The sequence below is a fragment of the Porites lutea genome, chromosome 1 (assembly GCF_958299795.1).
Source record: "Porites lutea chromosome 1, jaPorLute2.1, whole genome shotgun sequence".
Lineage (NCBI taxonomy): Eukaryota > Metazoa > Cnidaria > Anthozoa > Scleractinia > Poritidae > Porites > Porites lutea.
Genome location: NC_133201.1, coordinates 2,138,788 through 2,159,372, shown reverse-complemented (window position 1 = coordinate 2,159,372; position 20,585 = coordinate 2,138,788). Strand labels below are relative to the sequence as shown.

Sequence of the window (20,585 nt, the reverse complement as noted above, 5' to 3'; positions counted from 1 at the left end):
TCTGATTGTCGAACGAATGTGCAACTAGATATGATGTTTGAATAAACGCTTTGCTAGCTTTTGATACCTCATCATCTACAAAACAAAGATTAAAACAACAATCGAGCTAATTGAGTACACAAACGATATAATTCTATCTAAACACCGATAAATCTCATCCGCAAAAACCAACAATCGGACTCAAGCCTGCAGATCTGTTGCTTTAAAAAACTGACTTAAGTTAAGACGGGTTACAAATCACTGTATAGGTTCTCTAAAATCACGTGCATACCAGATATGGGGGCATCAAGTGGAGTGTTGTTCGCCGATGTCAGTCATCTTCGTCACTGGTCAAATTATTAAACATAGGAAGTTAAGTGACGATATTAGGTTATATAGAACAAATAACGTCGAAGGGGGGCGAAAACAAGAAGAGTTGGCTGACGAACAATGAAAATAAATATTGTCGCTGGTGCAAATCAGGCTAGTGTTTGTTTTGGGCCATAGTTAGCGAGAGTTGTTTGGAAGCGCAAGTATTATTTTGACATCCTCACGGATGATATTCTCACGCTTTCTACTTCACAAACTAAGCCGACACTGTCAGAAGAGATGGAGTTAAAGAAGGATCACTTATTTATGGAAATTTTGATCTTAACAACCTTCGTTCAACTGTGTTTGTCAGCGAAGAACAAGTTAGTCCTTAGACCTGTCGGGAGGGAATATCAGGCAGTTTCAAAATTATCCGGAGGTAAGTACTATGGTGTAAGTTATGTTATTCAGGTTCATTTTTTTCTATTTCCTAAACGCCGGTCCTTAAAGCCCTTGCGCTCGTTTGACATTTAGACACGAAAGTTCAATGTTCTAAATTGTTGTTGAATTAGCGATTCGAATATCCACGAATTACTATAAACACAAACGTTTGGTACCTCATAGCTCACACAGATCACCCTTATTCTGAGGGAGATAGACTTTCTCGTGGTGCATTCATAACCCAAACTAAAGCGAAGTTTGTATGAAAGTTGGAAATCAACGAGTTAAGTTCCGCACTAAACATAGCCATTATTTTCCCTAATTTTCTCGCGAATTGTTGGTTCTTTTTTCCTTGTCGTTCCAAACTTTCCAAGCATGAGGCCAGTCTTACCGGACATGGGAAGGTAGACAGCGAGCTTTACCACAAGAATTTTTCAGTAATAATTAGCTACATGCTTGTGATACCATTTTTCGCGGTATATTAGTTGAAGTTTTATTTTCCGCGTTCTAGGTTAATCGATTTAGGTCGCCACGCTCGTAAAACTCGCGTTTAGGTATCATGGAAATTGCGTGAACTAAACATTTTCACAGCAACTGCTTTGAAAATAAACGTCTTATACCATTAACTCAGACATCAGCTACTTAAGGAATCATGATAGTGGTCGAGTGTTCAAGTGCTGGAAAATTCAATAGAATATTTACAAAATTGGGTCTCCGAAATCCGCTCATTCCGGCTTTACTAAAGAAAATTGATACTTTTTGCTTCGTTTACTTGAATTCTTAAACATTGTACTTTGACCGCCAAAAAAAAAAGTCGTAGGTGATAGTAGCAGTAGTAGTAGTAGTAGTAGTAGTAGTATACTGGTTCGCTGTGCACATCACTCTGTGTTGATTCTCCTACCTTGTAAAGTAGTGTACCATGAAAATAACGACAGTTGCCCGGCTAATCACTATCGATTGAAAAGCTGACTGGTTTTGAGAGGTTGCCTTTCGTCATTTTTTTCTCCGCCACCGATTCGCGAGACTGCACAAATCCAACCACCGTGACCAAAGTTTTCTTCAAAAACTAATTCTGACTTGCAGGCAACATGCCATGACATTTTGAGCCGTTAGAGTCGATGCGGATGCCTTCAGTGAAACGGTTACTTCGTTGAGGAGTGTTGTTCTTTACCACTGTAAATTTTTATCGCTCTAACTTTGAACCTTCAGAAATGTCTAAGGTACGGTAGTTATCATTCCTGCAAGGCTGTTTGTTATGCCAAAACGGCGGGATCTCAGTGTTGGATATGTGGGTGAAACCGCAAACTGAGTTGTGCGATTCACAGTGAAAATGCCGCTAATAAAACTTTTACTGTATAATGTTCTCAACTTTTCTCTTATTCGTGCAAAAGTTTCAAAATTTTGGAATTTTTCTTTCAAAATGTGAACTTTGCTCGTCTTTGGTTTATAAAGGCTAACTTTTGAATTTACTAAGAACAGTGTGCTTAAGTTACCCAAAACAAAAAATCTTAAAAGAAACCGGCACTTGAATGATCTCTAGTGTTCCATTTTGTTCCTTTGACAGGTTGTATCTTTGGTAGTCTGCACTATAACATTGGAGATTCTTGGAATCCTGATATCCCTCCCTTTGGAGTCATGTATTGCGTGATTTGCACGTGCAACAAGGTGAGGTTTGATCTTTTTTTCCAGGGTGTGTTGGATCGAGCGAGTCTTACGTTAAGGTGCAGCGCATGGTTCCAGCTTTAGAGTCTTTGGAGGAGGAAATTACTGCGGAGGGACCATTCAAGTTGAACCTATTCCGGCTAGTACTTTCACATGGCACTCTCTATTTTTCAGCATTTCAAGTAATGAAATTTGGTAACTTTGTTGAATTATCTTTTGACTTTGGCCACTTTTTATAGAGTGCAAAAGGTTAAATAAAACACACGGCTCTTTAAAAAACCGTCCGAGGTGAACCGAAAGCAGACGAGTACGTAGAAAAGTACACGTTGGTTTAAATGACTGCTGACCATCTTGATGTGAAATTCTGTACGTGTTCAACATTTCAATCAACTTCTATCCTGCTAGCACGTTTCGTTCTTGCACAGCTTTTAGTGTTTCTGAAAAGTCGTCCCGCACAAGCCAACTACGCGACAGACAGCGACGCCGAAGACTTCGTAAATGCTAAAAGCCACACAGGAAAGAACCTCTACTCCTCAGGGTAGTTAATTTACTTCCAGTATCGTAGAGGTACGTCAGTAGAGGACAACCCGTAGAAACATATATTTTGCAGTACTTTCACGGGTCTTTTTTTAAGTGATAGACAATACCAAATTTGGGGCGAAATTCCTTGAATTTGACTCAACCTTTTCTGAGAATACCAAAGGCTAAAGAACATTGGATCGTGCTTTTCAGATAATAGTCTGGAGATCGCACGTGTCTTACTCTATCCTGGATAAGAAATATCAGATAACAAAAGGAGCTGAAGATAAAACATGCAAAACTACATGTAGCATTTGAACATGAAAACGTGCTACCTAGTTTAAAAGTTTGAGAGATATCTATATAAAAGTACTCTCCAAACCCATTCCTGCATAACCCAAAGTCTTTTCGGCAGGATCTTACTAAATGAGATGTGATAATCATAGCCTAATCCTTGTCTGGACGTTTGTAAGTCAAAAGGCTATAACACTTAAGAGAAGATTAATCGCATTTTTATCGAAAATAGTGCAATTAAGGCTTCGATTGTGACGACGGATCTCCCAGCGAGCTAAATTAACCTGCCGGCGGATTGCCAACTCCTGCTATCTTCCCAAGCAGTTTGGACCCCCTCATTTCTTTGTCATTTTAAATTAACACCATAATGTTTATTTGTTTGGAAAAGCATTCAATCGCCAATTAAAATAATCTCAAGAACAAATATTAACAATAGCCTTTGTTGTCATTGATAGATAACAAAATAATTTTCCTGGACGGCTGGAAACAGCTGCCTGTGGTCGCATTTTAAGACGTCTTTCAGAGCTAAGCCTGTGACCATATTTTTTTCAAGAATCATAACCTTTCTGAAGTTAGCAGAGAACTTCCGCGTCGCTAAATCGATCGTTATCAAAGGAAGTTTATTTGTTGTAGTGACTAGCTCCGTAAGTGCAAGAAAGCGTGTTCCGTATAAACATTAATTCTCACCACACGCAAAGCGACCGCAAAAAGAGGGGATTATTGCTATTCAAAACGGACGTTTTGAATTCAACGCGTTCTTTGTTTGAAGAGACACGTATTTGCCAATACGTGCACGTGAAAAAAGCAGGGATCAGTCATTTTGTGTAACAACACGCGAGGAGACTGAGAGGCCAACTTGAAGCGACTGGTGTTTTGAGAAACAGGCTAAGCGCTTAAGATTATTGAACGCCTTTATAAGTCATTCTGTATTGTACGAATACTGTATAGACAGTACAGCATTCCGTCGGCGTAATAGTCACTGATGTGCGCTTTCGCGGCTATACATTAACGGAATTCTCTTATAAATGGGTGTGGAACTATTGCAATCGCTGAGATACAGCAACTTTGGAATTGTGTATTAAACACTTCTCAATCCGTAAAAATATGTCGTGCAAAGAAGAAGCATCTTGCAAAAGGATATGCGAAAGTAGCAGGAGTACATTTGTTCTTAACCTTTGACTTTGCCCGAGTCTCTCAAGCCATAACAATAAGTTCCTTAATTGAACTACGTGTTGGAAAGACACTACTATCTCTGTTTTTAATAGTTTATTGATATTGATGCCAGTCCAACTTTCGATGAAGCAGCTCAATCGGTAGTTTTCCATTCTGTATGGCACGATGGTTTGGTAAAACCCAGAGGCTTTTTCACACGGGAGAAACGCCTAAAAACAAGGCATTGATTTTCCTGTCTACGGACGAAAGTAGCCAAGCATAAATGACCCAATAGAAATATTATCCACCCTGAAATTCTGCCATGCAATAGCAAATTCCAACATCAAGTTATTGTCTCATCACCTGTGAAAGACTGAGCAAACGATTAGACCATGCTAACAGTCTATAATAAAGAAAGGAAGATGAAAATTCAAAAGAGTCAGTAAGCCTTGAATTTGACGGCAGAGTTTATCGTTGATATCCACATTTACTGCGCTAATAAGAAACAATTTTATGACGCTGTAAGATTCATGCAATTTACAGAGTTACCGAAAAAGTAACTGAAGGCTAATCATCCAGTTTAACCCTTAACCATAAACTTAAGTGCGAGACCCTAAAACGCAGTTCTCAGCCGTTAATGGCAGCATTCTTTGTTTCTTCCTCCTGTATTTGTAGTTTACAGACTGAAGTGATTGACGCGTCTGCCGTTTTATCTCAGGAGAAAAAAAACTCTTGTATTAGGTACCCAGGGTTGGTCTGGAACCGGGTATGGTTTTCAAGGGAACGACGGGATTGTGTGAGGTTATTTGTCGTTTCAATTCCAAATGAATAAGAAAGGAAGATTAATATGCGAATTCGAAGTGAATTTTAAGGAATCTTTTATTTCGCGTTCTAATCTAGACCTAGACATTTTTTCTTAGAGACCAGGTCTGAAAACGGGTGTGAAAAATGCCATGTTTTGGTCTCAGTCTGGAGAACCGGCGGCACACTCCCGCCAAAAATTCCCAGGAGTATTCCCCAAGGCTAATTCAGCGTCTTTCTCATACAAGATTTCTTTTTATTCACAGGTGTCAAATTCCGAGACAGTTGGAAAAGTGGCCTGTCGTAATAAGCGACACCGCTGTCCAGCAACATCTTGCGCAAGGCCGCGAATTGAGAAAGGCCAATGTTGTGCATCTTGCCCCGACGGTAAGAAACTCGACTCAAGAGCCCATTACGCTGGAGCGCTCACTATCTTGTTCCTAGGGTGTTAGCGTTTCAGGCTATTTATAGGTTCACGCTTTCCCGCCAAAAACCTTACAGCCAATTAGATCAGAGAAGGGTTTGTAGCAAAGTCGCATGAAATGAGCGTTATTAAGCTCCCTGAGGGCTCGCTCGCTAGAAGACGATAGACGCTTTGGGGCCGCGCAAAAGGGTTATACACACCTATCTTCCTTACAACTACCGAGGCGATCGTGGTCGCGCTTCCATCACTAAACGTCTCCATTATTCACAATCTGCCCGGCATAGCATCAGGCCGAAGCTGGTCATTGTTCAAACCTTATCTTCTGCATCAGTTCTTCGCCATTTGATGCGCTTTGAACAAATATATAATTATCATTGTATGGGAGTTATCATAGCTAAAAAAACTGTATTAAAGGAAAAAACAGTAAAATACTATGTTCTTCACCATACTCATGTTGTATCATTTTCGGTGCCAATTTAAACCTGAATTGGGAACACTAATAAAACTTAGACCATAGGGAAGAGGAAACAAATGATCAAGTTCTTAAACCTTTTTTACATTTTTAGAGTTTGTGTCTTTGCTGACGACACGTGGAGTCTCCAGTACCCCACAAAATGGTCTCGCACGCGCACACTTCACTTTGGTGAGGAGCTCCCTTCACATATCAATTCGCTATGAAGGGTAAGGATTACTCTATTATTACATATGCATCTTATTTTGTCCTTCGGTGGATAAAGAGGTTGATGATGCCTTTCAAACCAGGCTACCTTCAATACGCCATCGATCGAATTTTTCGACCGGCTGGAGAATTTGACGGGAGACGTCGTTTACACGGGACCATTCAAAAATTTTCAACCGGTTAAAAAATTCGTCCAGTGCAGTGTGAACATAGCGTCATTGTTCAATTTCATACACCAAAACAACCGAACAGTATTGGAAATTGTAACGCTTACAGAATATTTAAATATTTTATGTTTATTATTTATTTGTTTGTATATTTTTGTCTAGATCACGCAAACCCCGCATGGCGTCTTTTTTGGACCCTGAAGGCTCAACGATAAAAGAGCTTAATATTCAACGGAAAGCCATAAATGGATCTCAGGTGCGTTGATTTATATTTTATCGCAAATATATAAACAAGCTCATAGTGTTGGACTGATTAGTAATTCTCCTTTCTGACTCCTATATATTTGTTTGGATGTTAAATAAGAAAATTCGGGGTTATATCAATGTAACATCCTCTGGCTGATAAAATTGTCTTTTCTCCCTACCTCTATATTCGACAATGTATTGAATATTTTAAGGAGAAGTTATATGCCAATCACTTCTCGGAGGTAAAGGATTAAGAGTGAATACGTTATTTTTGACACTATTTCATTTGGAAGCGAGAGGTAATGGATAATACTGTTGTAATTTATTTTTACTTGTTTTCTACAGGTGTGTCTAGTATGGAATCAACTCAATAATAAGCAGATCGAATCTCTCAAACGGGGAAAGTTGAGCTTCATGTTAAAACTCAAAAGGCAAAACGCAGCAGCCCTTGTTGGGGACATTACATTGTACAAATCGTACTCAGAAGGTAAGTTGTTTATCGTGGGAGCGCCGAATAGGTGCGTGCCATCTTAAGTGACAGGTAGTGGTGTTGTGTGTGTCATTGCTTTAGTAACCGGATAATTCAGCAAAGAACAGTTACACGGGACAAGTCCATTTAATTCCCAGAACGCTCGTTACCTTTGTCCACTAACCTGAGGCCCCCGTTGCCTGTTCCGCCGGACAAGGGAAACGCGGACTCTGGGAACGAGATTGGGGACAAGTAGGAAAGGGTGCTCTGTTGATATAGCCTTGCGTATGCGTATGGTAATGACCAGACGGTGTTGGCGTCCGTTCTGCTGGACAAGTGACACTGGGATTCTAGGAACGAGATTGGGGACAGGTGCGAAACGGTGCTCTGCTGATGCAGCCCTGAGCATTCGTAAGGTAGTGACGAGGCGGTGTTGGCGTCCGAGTATTGTCAGTTTCTTTATAAGAGTGTTATCTTGTCGATGAAGGGCAGAGGTCAAGAAATGGACGTGGTTGGGTTGCAGTTTTAAGAGGTCAAGACTACAAAACGTGCACAATAGAATGGCATATTTTTAAAGAAATGGGTTTGATTGGTGAGGCGCACAGACACTCAACGTTTTTATGAATAGCTCACTCATAGATGATGTTTTGTATCTGAATGAGTCAGATATCGAAGCAAATACATGCATACGACTCCGAGCCGAGAAAATGCACGGGATCGTAACAAAGAGGTCAAGATATATTGAAACACTGATGAGATTATTTCGAAACTTAGTGTCACTTCAGATACCCCTCTCAATGGCCCACTGAGACTCGGTTCTCAACCAAATTACACGCTGTTCTCAAGATGGCGCGCACAAGAGAGTCCCTAATGATAGAAACATGGCATCTACAAGTGCTTTTTATATAATGCAAGTGCTAAGTTCTCATGTATTGTTTGTGTTTATCATGGTTGTATTGTTTGTTTTTGTGTGATCGTTGTTTGCAGTAAATGCTGATTTTGATATTTGCTCTGTTAAAACAGTTTATTGTTTTAATCACTGTTTAATGGCATTTTCTTTTTGTGTGGATAATATAAAAGGGGTCATAAGGTTGTTTATTGGGGATCAAGACATGGGTGTTGGTTGACCTTTTTGATAGTTTTTCTCATAAGTTGGCAATTTTAAATCTAACCAGTCACTGCATTGATAGCTCAGTCGTTAGAGCGTTGGACTGTGGAGTGGTAGGTTGCCTGTTCGATCCCCAGGGAGGGGCCAATACTCAGAGTCCTAAAATAACTTGCGACAATGGCAAACCATTTCCCCTGCACAGATTCGGCCTTTCTCGTGACTACAGAGGGAATGTAATATATAAAAAAGCTCTTTTATTAAACTTTGTTGTAAATACACTGACTATTAATTAAGACCTTTTTTCCTCTGGTACTTAAAGGATCGGATTAAGCCAAGTAAAATTTTAGCTCGAAACCTACTCTCTGTCTTCAACTACGTGCGTGATCGATGCAAGGATACTGGTGCCATCGCTGTTTTCTAATTCTCTTATTATTTTCTCTCTTTGCTGAAAAGATAAGAAAAGTGCTGTTTGTAATATCGATGAAAACAAATGGACCTCTATCTTAATTATTTCCGTCAGAATTCCAACTTTCAAGTTCATTGGATATTATGTCGCGTAAATTAAACTTTACAGCTAAGTGCAAAATTGTTGGCCAACAACTCCCAACATTGTTAGATGTTACATGTTGAGTCCGTTTGTACACCCTGTTACATGTTGTAGCGTTTTGTTGAGAGTTGTTGCGCAAAGTTTGAAACCGGTCAAACTTTTAGCTACCTGCAAACGGAGGCGACACTGTTGGGAGTTATTGCGTCCGTTTGCACGTAGTTTATGTGTTGAATCAAATACCGTCAGTTTAGTGAACCTCTTAGAGATGAGCATGCAGATGAATGCAAATACGGCTGTTTGAACTTTCCAGTTAAAACAAACGTGTTGGTTACAGTCTAATACCTAGTTCCCTGACTCTTTGATCTTTTAAACGAAAGTTCTCTTCAGATTGGGCCGAAGTTTTTTATGATTGATCTTGCTATGTTGTTTGGGATGTAAGTTAACTTTTGGGCGGAGAGTGGTTCTTATTTAGAATCCAAAAGGACTGACAATTCAATTCAAATAGGCCGCGTCCACACGTAACCGTTTTTGTTTGAAAAAGGGGGATTTTTTCCTCCAGCTTGGCCTACCGTCTACACGTATCCGGTAACTGAACGGTCACCGAAAACGCATCTTTTGAAAAACGCTGGCTTCTCGTCTACGTATGGACGGACTAAAATGCAGGTTTTCGAATTTGATGATGTCATAAACTATATACTACTAACATTACGCATGCTCTGTGAGGGATGCTATCGTTTTTACATTGCTTATAGAGCGTTTTCGTGTGGACGGGCGAAAACGATTCGAATACGCTACGTGTGGACGCATAAGGAAAAAATTTTCCGTTTTCAAAAATATCCAGATACATGTGGACGGGGCTTTAGACGTTCTCGTATTTACAAGCATTGTTATCCTACGCTGGTAATGAGATTCCGTAACTGAGATGACCGCAAACTGTATACTGGACGGTGTATGGTTAAGAAACAACTCTATTATGACTCTTCCAAAACAAAGTCTATTAAAAGTGAGTACTTACCAAAACATTGTTTTTCTTCCAGAGACTTTTGAAGCACTATTAACGTCAGAAGATAAAAAGTCCAGCGCACTTGCGTCTTTCAACCTGGCGAGGAGTGGAAAGCTTCTAAAGATCTACGTTCGCTACAATGGAAGTCACAATTTAGGTTTGTGCAAGAGTGGTTTTATCTTACCTTTAGTTGCAGTGCTTAAACCGGTCAAAGTTATACATGTGAAAGCAAGTGCAGATCCGGCAATTAAGGTTCTGAGGTCTATTGCAGCCAACAAGGCTTCCTTTCGAAGTTCTCCTGGCAATTTGAATGGGTGTTCGGCTTTACGTTCGCTGTTGCCATTCCAATTTCCCATCGAGCGTCATAACCAAACGCCAAAAATTCTTTAGAAATCGTTTTGGAAATGGAAGCGTTGCTTTATACCTTCTTTTTTCTGTAAATCACATTAGCCCCGACAACCCTGTTAATAGTCACTCTGATCTGGGATTTTGGCCTCAGGCCTTTAAAAACTTTTACTATGAGCAAACTTTTTAAAGAATAATTTTTCATGTGATCGTTTATGAACATCAAAGTTTCTTATGCCTTTTTCCCCTAAGGATCAGCCAGCCAAGCCACGTTCAAGTTAATAAAGAAAGCCGGTAATAACAAAGATCCTCGAATATTGAAAATTATCGGCCCCGGAGAAGTCAGGAGAGAGGTGCGTACTATGCTTTAGTCATCCCCGCACTGTTCTTTTAGGCCCTTTTAGCTGTAGCGCCTTGAACACGAGCGCAAACGTCGTTCCCACCTGTTTTAGGCTCCAAGACAGTAACGGCAAAGATCGCCTCCTTTCCCTCTTCCCGCTCAGTTTTCCTGTTTTCGCGCCGTCCTTACTGTTTGAGAGCCTGGCACAGGCTACCTATTCTCCGATCAGTTCAGAGATTTTTCTCAGGTCGAGTATGAGACCAAAGTAGCTGTAGAGAGCTGTAATTGTAAGAGTACTTCTATAGCGTTACGAAAAGAGTAAAATAAAGCTAACCATTTTTAAATCATTGCTTAACCCTAACCCTAAACAGTATTAGTGTGAGACCAAAACGACAACTCTTTTGCGTTTGCTTTTACTCCTTCTTGTACTAAATGGCTCCTTCTTTTACTGAACCTATAGTAAAGAGGGGATAACGGATACTTTATTATGCACACTTCATAAAGCAAGGGGGTCTTTGCCAGTAGTATCTAATTAAGGCCATTTCAAGTGAAACTTGTAATCTGGTTTCTCAAAGTCTTTGCTCATCGGCTGTAGTTCTTCCGCGGACTCAGATGGATACAAGACGATGATTTAGATGCTAATCGCTGATTTTATTCTTTGTTTGTTTTTCCAGAATTCTAATTTCAAAACTGCATGGATAAATCCACGTGAACAGACGCTTAAGTGGCTGTCACGTGGTCATTTAAATATTACAGTGGTGTTGAATACCGCTGATCAGACTGTTCAACTTACGGGACGCATAGGCATCAAAAGAACTTGTAACTGTAAGTTCCAAAGATTTTCGTGATAGTAGTAAAAATTGTCATTTTCTTAAAACATTTTATCCTGTGATCTGGAAAGCGTGAATTGGAAGGAACAAGCTCTTTGTAATTAAGTCGGTATTGGACAACAAGGCACCAGTTCGCGATCATGTCTAGTTGAACGTTGTTGTAGATGAACACTTGGTGCTCATATTTTATGAAAAAGGAGCTGAAACTATATACGGAGATGCGACGCAGATTCCATCGTCTACTCGTACACAAGTACAAAGTTCAAATCTAACTAAACCGAAAAACGATGATGGGTAGAATAAAAGATTACACCCTGATGCAAAAATGATTTCTACGCTGCAGATGGAAAAAATAAAGGAATTTCTTACAAATCTTTCATGCTAAAACTATAATACGTTCTAACTTAGACACTGAACAAACTTGCTCTTCATTTGATAGCCATTGTCTCTCAACTGTCTGGTCAAGATGCTCCTAGACCCACGATGACAGGGGCCAGCGGCTACGCCTCATTCGACTTTGGTAGTCATGGTCAAATATATTACCAGGTAAAATGAATCTGTCAAGAAAAATAATCAATATTTATGACAATGAAAAGCAAAAAATTCCTTATCTAGTTTATCGTTTTGGCTCTCTGCTGTTGCAGCCATTTTACCTTTATACTGAATTTTAAAACTATTATGAAGATGAATAAGTTAGTTTAAAAAATTAGCACCTGAAGAAGATGCGTTATGTACATCAACTATTTTATGGCTGCCATAGCCCGGATGACATATATATATACCGACGTATATACCGAAGGGTTTTAATCGAGGGTTCACTCTTTGGGAATGTTTCTTTTTTGGTTTCTAAATGAACTGATGTGATATTTTGAGCAGAGAGTGAAACGAAAGAATATGGCTCTATCAACTAGGTGAATAAGAAAAAAGGCAACGAAAAAGTGTTTCAAAAGCTCAAGTTTCGAGCACTGTTAATAGTAGGCTTTTAAGTCATGTTAGAGAAGACGGAGATGGGGGTGGAGGGGTGGCAAAGAAAGTAATTATGTTACACTGTAAATTATTTTTATTTATTTATTTTTATTTTTATTATGACAGGTGTTTCTTTCTGGCCTGGTAAATCCTGTCGAGGAAATCACTTTACAGGCAACAAACAACAGACGAACAGTAAAGAGGCTGTCGCGATCAGTAACCACTGATGAACACGGTCAAGCTAAGGTCGGTGAGCATGTTTTTTGTTTCCTATTGTGGTTTTCTTTATTTTTCCTGCGCACAACAATTTTACGTTTTTGTCCTTTTTTCATCTAAACGCAACAGCAATGACAATGCAGTTATTCTTTATAGCATCAATGTTTTAGCTTCTTTTAGTGTTGGGTGTTGCACGAAAAGTTAAACGCTGTGGTTTTGTGTGGTTACAACTACGCTGAACTACGGGTTTCAAAAGCTGAATGCCGCATGTAATACTGTGATCTTGTATCGTGTGTCCGTGTCCTCAAGCAACTGGATTGTTTTAATAGATTTTTAATATCCACCACAGGTTACCGGTGTCTGGGAACGGCCATCATTTGCAGAAACCTGCTGGCTCTTCAATGGAAACATCTTTATTAACGTCCGTACCTCAAGTAACAGAAATGGTGAAATATACGGAAAACTTAAACAATTTCCTTATATGGGTCATCATCTGTCATATCGCGGTGAGGAGACATTCTTGAATCAATCAATTTTATTCCTAAGTCTAGTAAAAAGGAAATTATCACAATTTGTTACCTTTGAAAATTGAGGTCTAATTTGTTGGAAATGAATTGTAATTGGTATTCTTTCCGAAAAAAAATTTTACAAAGTTGAATGTACCAAAAACTCAATTCTTACGAAAATAAAGAATAAAAATATCGATTATTTCGCTTTTAAATTCCCCCCTGCCGCCATTTTGAATTGTTTGACGTCATTTCGTAGAAGATTAGAGAGATTTTGAGTCACGTTTGAATTTCTGCTAAGTGACCACGTTTTCCCTTCACTTGTCTTCAACTGTTCTTTACCTGACCAAAAAATAAGAAGTCTCACGTTATTTCATCCATAAGAATTTTTTTAGACTGTTTTCATCTGCTCATTTTCTATTTTGAGAAATTGTCAACTTAGCCAGTCTGTCGTTTGCCGTAAACGTGAATCGGCAGAAGTCAAACGTCAGAATGCACCTCACTTCCTGTTCCTCATCTCACCTTTCTTCAGATCCTCCGATGTTGTTATCGGGTAACGAAGTAGTTCCCAGGATCCAAACTGGCGCGGCGGGACAGGCCTGGTTCTCACTGGACAAACACTGTGCTCTGCACTATCATTTGATGATCAGTGGCATTGATCGTGGGCGCAAGAACTTGGTGACCGCGGAACTCCAGGGATTTGCTGATTATGGCCAGGTTCCTCAGCCCTACGATGAACACGTGCAGTTATTAAAATCATTTGAAGGAGAAACGGTGAGTAACTGTGTCCTTGATGCCAATAACTAATAGGCTCAAAGAGTTACGAAAGACACAAAAGACTAAAAACTGCCTCCCTGAAGCCATTGTATCATCAAGTTCATTAGAGTCTTTTAAATCCAATTTATCAGCTTTTCTTAGGTAATAGTTATATAGCTATCTTTATTTAATTTTATATCATTCTTATATATTATTTTACGATTGGTGTGATGTCTTAGCGATTTTTACCGACCTAATATATGATATGTAGATGTAGATATAACAACCTAAGACTGTTGCTCGATTGAACGTAACATGCTTGCTCGCGCGGCCAAAACGGAAAATCCGTTCCTCGTTCGTTTCTCCGAAACTGCATCGGAAAGCTTGCTACGCAAGCTAGCGCAACGGTGTCTGGGATCGCGTTCGAGTGAACAAGCTTTACTTGTGATTGATTTATGATTGCCTTGAATACCATCGACCAATCATAACTAACGCTTGTCTACCTAAATGATCACAGAAATCGTCACACCCCAAAGCATGACCCACACTTCAGGCTAAAGCTTCTGAGGTGGGGAATTTCTACTGATGGATGAAAAGGCCATTTGGTCTGTTAAGCTTGGAGGAACACAAAATGAATTATGTGTGTTGAAAAACTCACCCTCGGTGTCATGGAGATGCCTTTCAAAACCAAAAATAATGACGAAAGGACAACCAGAAGCACATAAAAAAGGAAAAACCATACTATGGCAATGCCTTGCTACAGAGTGTACATATACCCGATATAAAAGAGTACTTAAAATGGGCAAATTTTTTGGCTTTTCGCATCTTATACCGCCTTAGTTTAGCAACAGAACGGGAACGTCGGTTGACGACGGCGCGCGCAAATCAAACGACTGGATTGACCAATGGCAGAGGGACAAGTTGGACACCGGAAGTCAAGTTTAGTCGATTTCGCGCGCTTTCCCGTCGTCAAATGACGTTGCTAAATCAGCCTATTATGTGTCTTAGGTATCAGGATCGGTACGCAGCCTCAAGCCAGATTTCCTGGTGAATATGTTGAAAGGATTGGTTTATTTGCAAGTCAGCAGTGAAGAGGTCCCACAAGGAGAACTTAGGAGTCAGGTCCTGGTAAACAGCGCACATTGTATACACGGTTCCCCACCGCTGCCCATCAATGGTGACTTCTGTAACGCTGGGAACAAAAGATATTACGAAGGCGAATCGTGGATTGATGAGGATGACAAATGTATATCTTGTACTTGCAAGGTAACTTGAAGAGAACTACTACTAACTAAAAATCGCGATATTTTCCCGGGGGGTACTCCCAGAAATTCTCGATGGGGTTATGGCGCCCGGTTCTCCAAATCACGACACTATCCGTGATAAAGAAAAGGCGTTTTGCTCCTATACAAAACTTTGTATTTTAGAAGCGATAAAGCTCCATCTGTTTTTTTTTGGTTCCAGGATGGTGAAGTTAATTGCTCTAACATCACATGCCAGCCATTAAACTGCACTGAAGCACCTATATTATTACCTCACTCATGCTGTCCGGTTTGTCCAGGTAAGCGCTTGATTTTCTGTTACATGAAGTCTTGGCGCCCTCTCAAACTCAACTCGAAGTGGAGCATTGTCGTGCTACACGTCGACAGCTTATAATGGTACGTTTGCGGAAATATTTCGCTCATTTTGTATCAAGAAATAAAAATAAACTACAAGTAACAACTGGTTTAGCTTGTTTTCAACTGATTTTCAAAGAATCTGCTTTTTCTCCCTCTACCTTGCAGCTTTGGAGGAAAAAGTTGTCATATACTACGAAAAGAAGAAAAGGCCATCACTAAAAGGCTGTTACGTAAAGAGAGACCGAAAAGTGTACCCCGCAAACGCTGTGTGGCACCCGTTTGTACAGCCGTTTGGTTACATGAGATGTCACGCCTGCACATGTATGGTAAGCGGTAGTCGGCTTCTGATTATTAGTGTGTGCGCTAAAAGTACTTTCAGTCAGACTGAGTGAGCGGCCAACTTTCAATGAAAAAGGAAGTGTTCGTTTGAGTATAAAATCCTTCCTCCAACCACATTTTTTTCTTTTCAATGAGTTATAAAATATTAATTTAATTTTTTTTTACAGGACAAAATTTCTTGTATTAAAGTTACATGTCCAGAGCTGCACTGCAAAAATCCAATTAAATTGCGCATGGCAGACTGTTGTATGCGGTGTCCTGGTGAGTAGCTTGAAGGATTATTTTTCAACAAGTCTCAATCTTTTGCTCGAATAACTTCAAAAGGATTGATGTGATCTTCCTATGGTTAGTAATAGGTTTGTGCTCGGCGAATTTTAAATCCTTTATGTTTTAAACTTGTTCTTTTGGTCCCAGTTGCTCAAACGCTGGATAGCGCTATCCAACATAAAATATCACTATCCCGTGGATAAGTACTGTTAGTAAAACTAACTACGTTATCCACTGGATAAAGATTTATCCAGTGAATAAAGTCATCCACCTTTTGAACAACTCGGCCCTGATGATATCTTGGAAGAAGTGTTTTAGGCTTTTTCATAACCGAAATCTCTCCATTCTCTCCTCTGAATTTAGATGGAGAAAGTGAGCGATCAGACAACGACAGAAAGAATAAAAAGGGTGGAAAAGGTATGTAAAAGATTATTTAAATTTTCTCAACTTTTCTGGTATTTTTTTTGTAGTATGTTGTTTTTCTTGTTGATAATGCGACCCCTCCCATTGAATGAATTGAAATAAAAATGTTAACACAATGATAATAATGATGATGATGATGAAGATGATCATAATAATAATAATAATAATAATAATAATAATAATAATAATGATATTGATGATGGTGATGATGATAATGTTAATCTGATAATAACTTTATTTCTCCTAACCTACATCCTTTTACTGTAGGATGCAATTTTCGCGGAAGTCAATTCAAACACGGTCAAACATGGAAACCTTATTTTCCATTGCTTGGTGTTTCAAAATGCATAACGTGTAGCTGTAGGGTAAGTAATATTGCTTCTTTAAAATTTTCACTGCATCTTGCTTGTATCGGAATTTGGTGTCGTACATCGAAGACACTGAGTACTTCCTTATTTAATCAGTACTGTGTGACACAAGTTGTTGTTAGGAAGGTATTAAACAATTTCTCTCCGTTTTTAAGGATGGAAGGACGAATTGTCGGCGTGCCCCCTGCCCCAGAGGGCAATGTCCTAACTCTCTTGAAGGTGCTATGAGAAAAGGTTGCTGTATCCCTTGCCCAGGTAAATACCACGACATGTTTCATGATTAAAGCCAGTTTTAGTCTTTCCTCATTTGCTTGTTGATTGGTTAAAAATGTAGTACTAAACTCGACTACAACTTTCGCAGACTTTGTTAAGACAAAAACCAATAGTAAGTTTTTCTGTAGCCCACACAAGTCTAGCCTACGAACCGCAGACGTATTTCCGGTCGTCGCTTCTGTCCCTCCGAAAAATAACGACGGTTTTTCACGGCGGGTGAAACTAAAGCCGAAAAAACGGATGCTCTCGCAGGCTAACACAAGTCTAACGATTGATCAAATAACTTATCCGACTCCTACTGTACTTAGTCAGATCAATAACCCGTGGTTTAAACTGTAAGCCCTCCTTAAATCTCTTTTAATAGACTTCACATTTTTCTGATACGCACACACATACTATGAAGCCCTTCTTCCAGCGGCGCTGTTTATAGACGACTAAAGCAGGTCATGTCTCTCATGATAAATAGGACTAACTGCTTTAAATTTTTTGAAGACCAAGCATATTGTATGTATGTAATTAAACATGCAAATGGAGGAAGGCATATTTTATCGTATCACGCTTTCACTATTACATATTTGAGCCGCCAACTTTGCACGGATGCTTTCTCTACCAATTTGGTTCACGCTCTGGTCGTTACTTTTCACTTTGAGTGGTCATCTTTTATCTCACTCAATTTCACCCCTGTTAGCCTGTTCCAGGCGTCCGGCTAATCTGGGGAGAGAGAGGGAGCCTCCAATTAAACGCAGTGCCACCAATTAACTGGAACCAGAAAAGGCTACACCCCTCGCTATAGGATGAACTATTCCTAGTAGTTTATTCCTAAAAAGTCGTCTTTTTACTACGCTTTAATTTTTCTGTAGGAACTTGAAACTGTGGCATGGCCTTCTAACATCTGTTGGATTTGGACAGCATACAGGAACGTAATAACTTCATGAAACGGGCTCAAAAAGTCTGCCGCAAGAGTGCACTCTGATATGGACTCAAACGTTCTTTTCAATAGAAACTGAGAAAAAACAACTGCAGTGCTGTAAAGCTCTTTGCTTACGTCAGTTGTCATAGAATTTTAATTTATAGATAATTGTTTATTGATTTAACTTATACTAGAGTCTTTTGTGACGTAAAAGATCGTTGTTTAGATTGCAATCAGGCTCAGTTAGGCCCTTGAATTCGGCCTGATGGCTGGTTAGGAATTACTCAACAACTTAAGACTAAAAATAAGTAGGTAGTCAGGGTAGTTAGAAAATATTTGATCTGTTATTTATTGAAATCATTCAGTTGCCGGACAAATGCATTAATAATTATTACCAAGTGTACGGCAAGTTTGTAGATATCTTGATGATAAATAATCCTAGAGGTTGTTTAATATTTTTTGTTAATATTCGCTTTGTGGATAGCTGCTTGATAATTTAATATATAAGTACAAAGGAACAGTTTTTCCAAAAAAGTAATTTAGCGACTGTAAAAAGACGGCGGGCCTTTAATTTCCCGCATTGCACTCCATGAGTTCCCCCACATGTCCCTGGGGAAAGCAATTAATTCCTTACATTTTCTCTAAATTAAACCCGCTTAATACGGACACTTTTTATGGCCTCAGTCAGTGTCTTATTAACGGGATTTGACTGTACCAAATTTCTATCTGCTCTTTGCTCAACCTTGCTGGACCCAGTCTTGGCGCGTCTGGTATAATTACTTGAGGATATTTTTTGTGCTTATAAACTGCCTGTGCATTTCACAGTCTTCACAATTTTGACGCAAGTTTAGCCGTCTAGCAGCGGCTTCTTCAAGGGTAGTTATGAGACTGAGTGATGTTTGATACTGGTGTATGTTCGACAAGTACGGAATCTACAGATTACAGTGTATCAGATAAGTAGTCTGCATGAAAAAGAAAGTTAAATATATATGTAATGACGAATTAAAACACTGTCTTGCATGACGTCATTTGAGTTACTTTTTACGTTTGTGAGCAAATTGTACGGATTGTGCTTCGTCACCGTGACGTCATACATCTTCTAGCAAGCGCCGTTGGATTTATGATAAGGTGGACCGGGGGTTGGGGGGGGGGGGGGGGAGGGAATCCCGGATTAGGAAAGTTCAAAGCCCAAAAAATCCTTCGATCATCCTCTCCGGAGTACCCCTCTCCCTCTGGGACGGCGCAAGAGAACTCCATTTTTGATTTCGCAAAATGGCGTCTAGATAATCATCAATTTTTGTGCTAATACAGCCTGCGAATACGGTCGTCTCTCCTCGTCACTTTCCCGCGAAACTTTCTTGCGGCGAGAAGCAAGGAAGGACAGCTGTATTCGAGGGCTAGTTATGATAACATGCCGAGTTTAATTAACGGCGTGTACTCCAACGTGACCAAAAGGTGACCGAGGCACTGACATCAAATGTTGCAAATTTCGGAATAAAAACAATCTGGACTTTATAAAGTTGGCTTGTTTGTTGTTTCATAAGGCGAACTTTAAACGCGAAAGAACATTGGGGGATGAGCAGAGGAAGGCTTACTTTTTCTTAGCCTGTAACTAGCTTTTTCACGTTTAAAGTATAGTGTCGGCAAAACTGAGAAATATCGTGGAGGGTAACATTCCTCAACTAATTCTGTCCTCTACTGAAGTTTCATGGACAATGAAAATGTTAATTTTAGTATTATCCATGCTACAATAAGCAAAGGAATTAAATAAGGCATTTGGCCCTCAACTGTCCTGGGACACTTAGGGGCAGCTTATACACAAATAAAACGAGAGGAACCTCAGTCTCCCACGCAGCCGTTCTTAACCTCGTCACGCAATGCTCCTCTTCAAAGAAAAGGAGGAATGAAGGTTTCTTTGGGGGGAAGTGTTGATGAGTAACAGGACACTGAACAGCTGTGTGGGTGTTCAGTTCAACCTCAGTGAAAGTGTCACAAAAATGAGCATCAGCCTTGGTTGTTCAAACAACGGGTGCTGTCCACCAGATAAATCACTATCCAGCAGACAAGTTTTAGGAAAACTAATTATGTTATCCATTGGATAGAGATTTATCCAGTGGACAGTGCTATCCATGTTTGGAACAACTGGGGCCAGGAAGTGGCGTTCTTGATGCGCACCACTTCGAGTCATTACCTATCCATAATAACAGAAAGGTATGGTTTATTTTATTCACTTGTGATAATGTAAAACTCAAAACTGTCATAAAACTTTGTCAAACTCATAAACAATTTACCATAAGAAAATCAAAGGAAGATGGATGTATTCTAATTATCCATAACATTTTGCAAAGTTTTGCACTAAATAGATTGATTAGTTTTGGTTATTGTGATACTTAAAAGAGTTTTAACATATTCATCTAAACTCCTTAAAATTAGTTTAAGCCCTAAGAGTGATCAGCATCAAATTTCTCCTTGTAATATCAATGCTTTGTAAAGCAAAGAGTGGTCATGACAATTACGGACATGATAAAACAAGATGAATTTGCTGGATATCTTATTAACTTCTCCCCACTTCTTCTGTAGGAAATGAATAGGGGCAACAAATGAGAATTCAAAGTTTGAACTTAGGG

The 20,585-nt window shown here is 39.5% G+C and overlaps 1 protein-coding gene across 1 annotated transcript; it reads left to right on the top strand.

The window, feature by feature from the left end:
- The first annotated feature begins 346 nt into the window (after positions 1–346).
- LOC140941982 (chordin-like) lies at positions 347–20,113 on the top strand. The gene is made up of 22 exons (XM_073390982.1): positions 347–727; positions 2,294–2,394; positions 5,424–5,544; positions 6,148–6,262; positions 6,590–6,683; positions 7,019–7,160; positions 9,835–9,957; positions 10,398–10,498; positions 11,160–11,310; positions 11,755–11,861; positions 12,408–12,527; positions 12,847–13,003; positions 13,536–13,777; positions 14,768–15,025; positions 15,224–15,320; positions 15,544–15,704; positions 15,885–15,978; positions 16,348–16,401; positions 16,675–16,772; positions 16,931–17,030; positions 17,909–17,985; positions 20,104–20,113. The coding sequence occupies exons 1-21, from the start codon at positions 589–591 to the stop codon at positions 17,914–17,916; spliced, it is 2,583 nt and encodes an 860-aa protein (XP_073247083.1). The 5' UTR covers positions 347–588; the 3' UTR covers positions 17,917–17,985; positions 20,104–20,113.
- Positions 20,114–20,585: the final 472 nt, after the last annotated feature.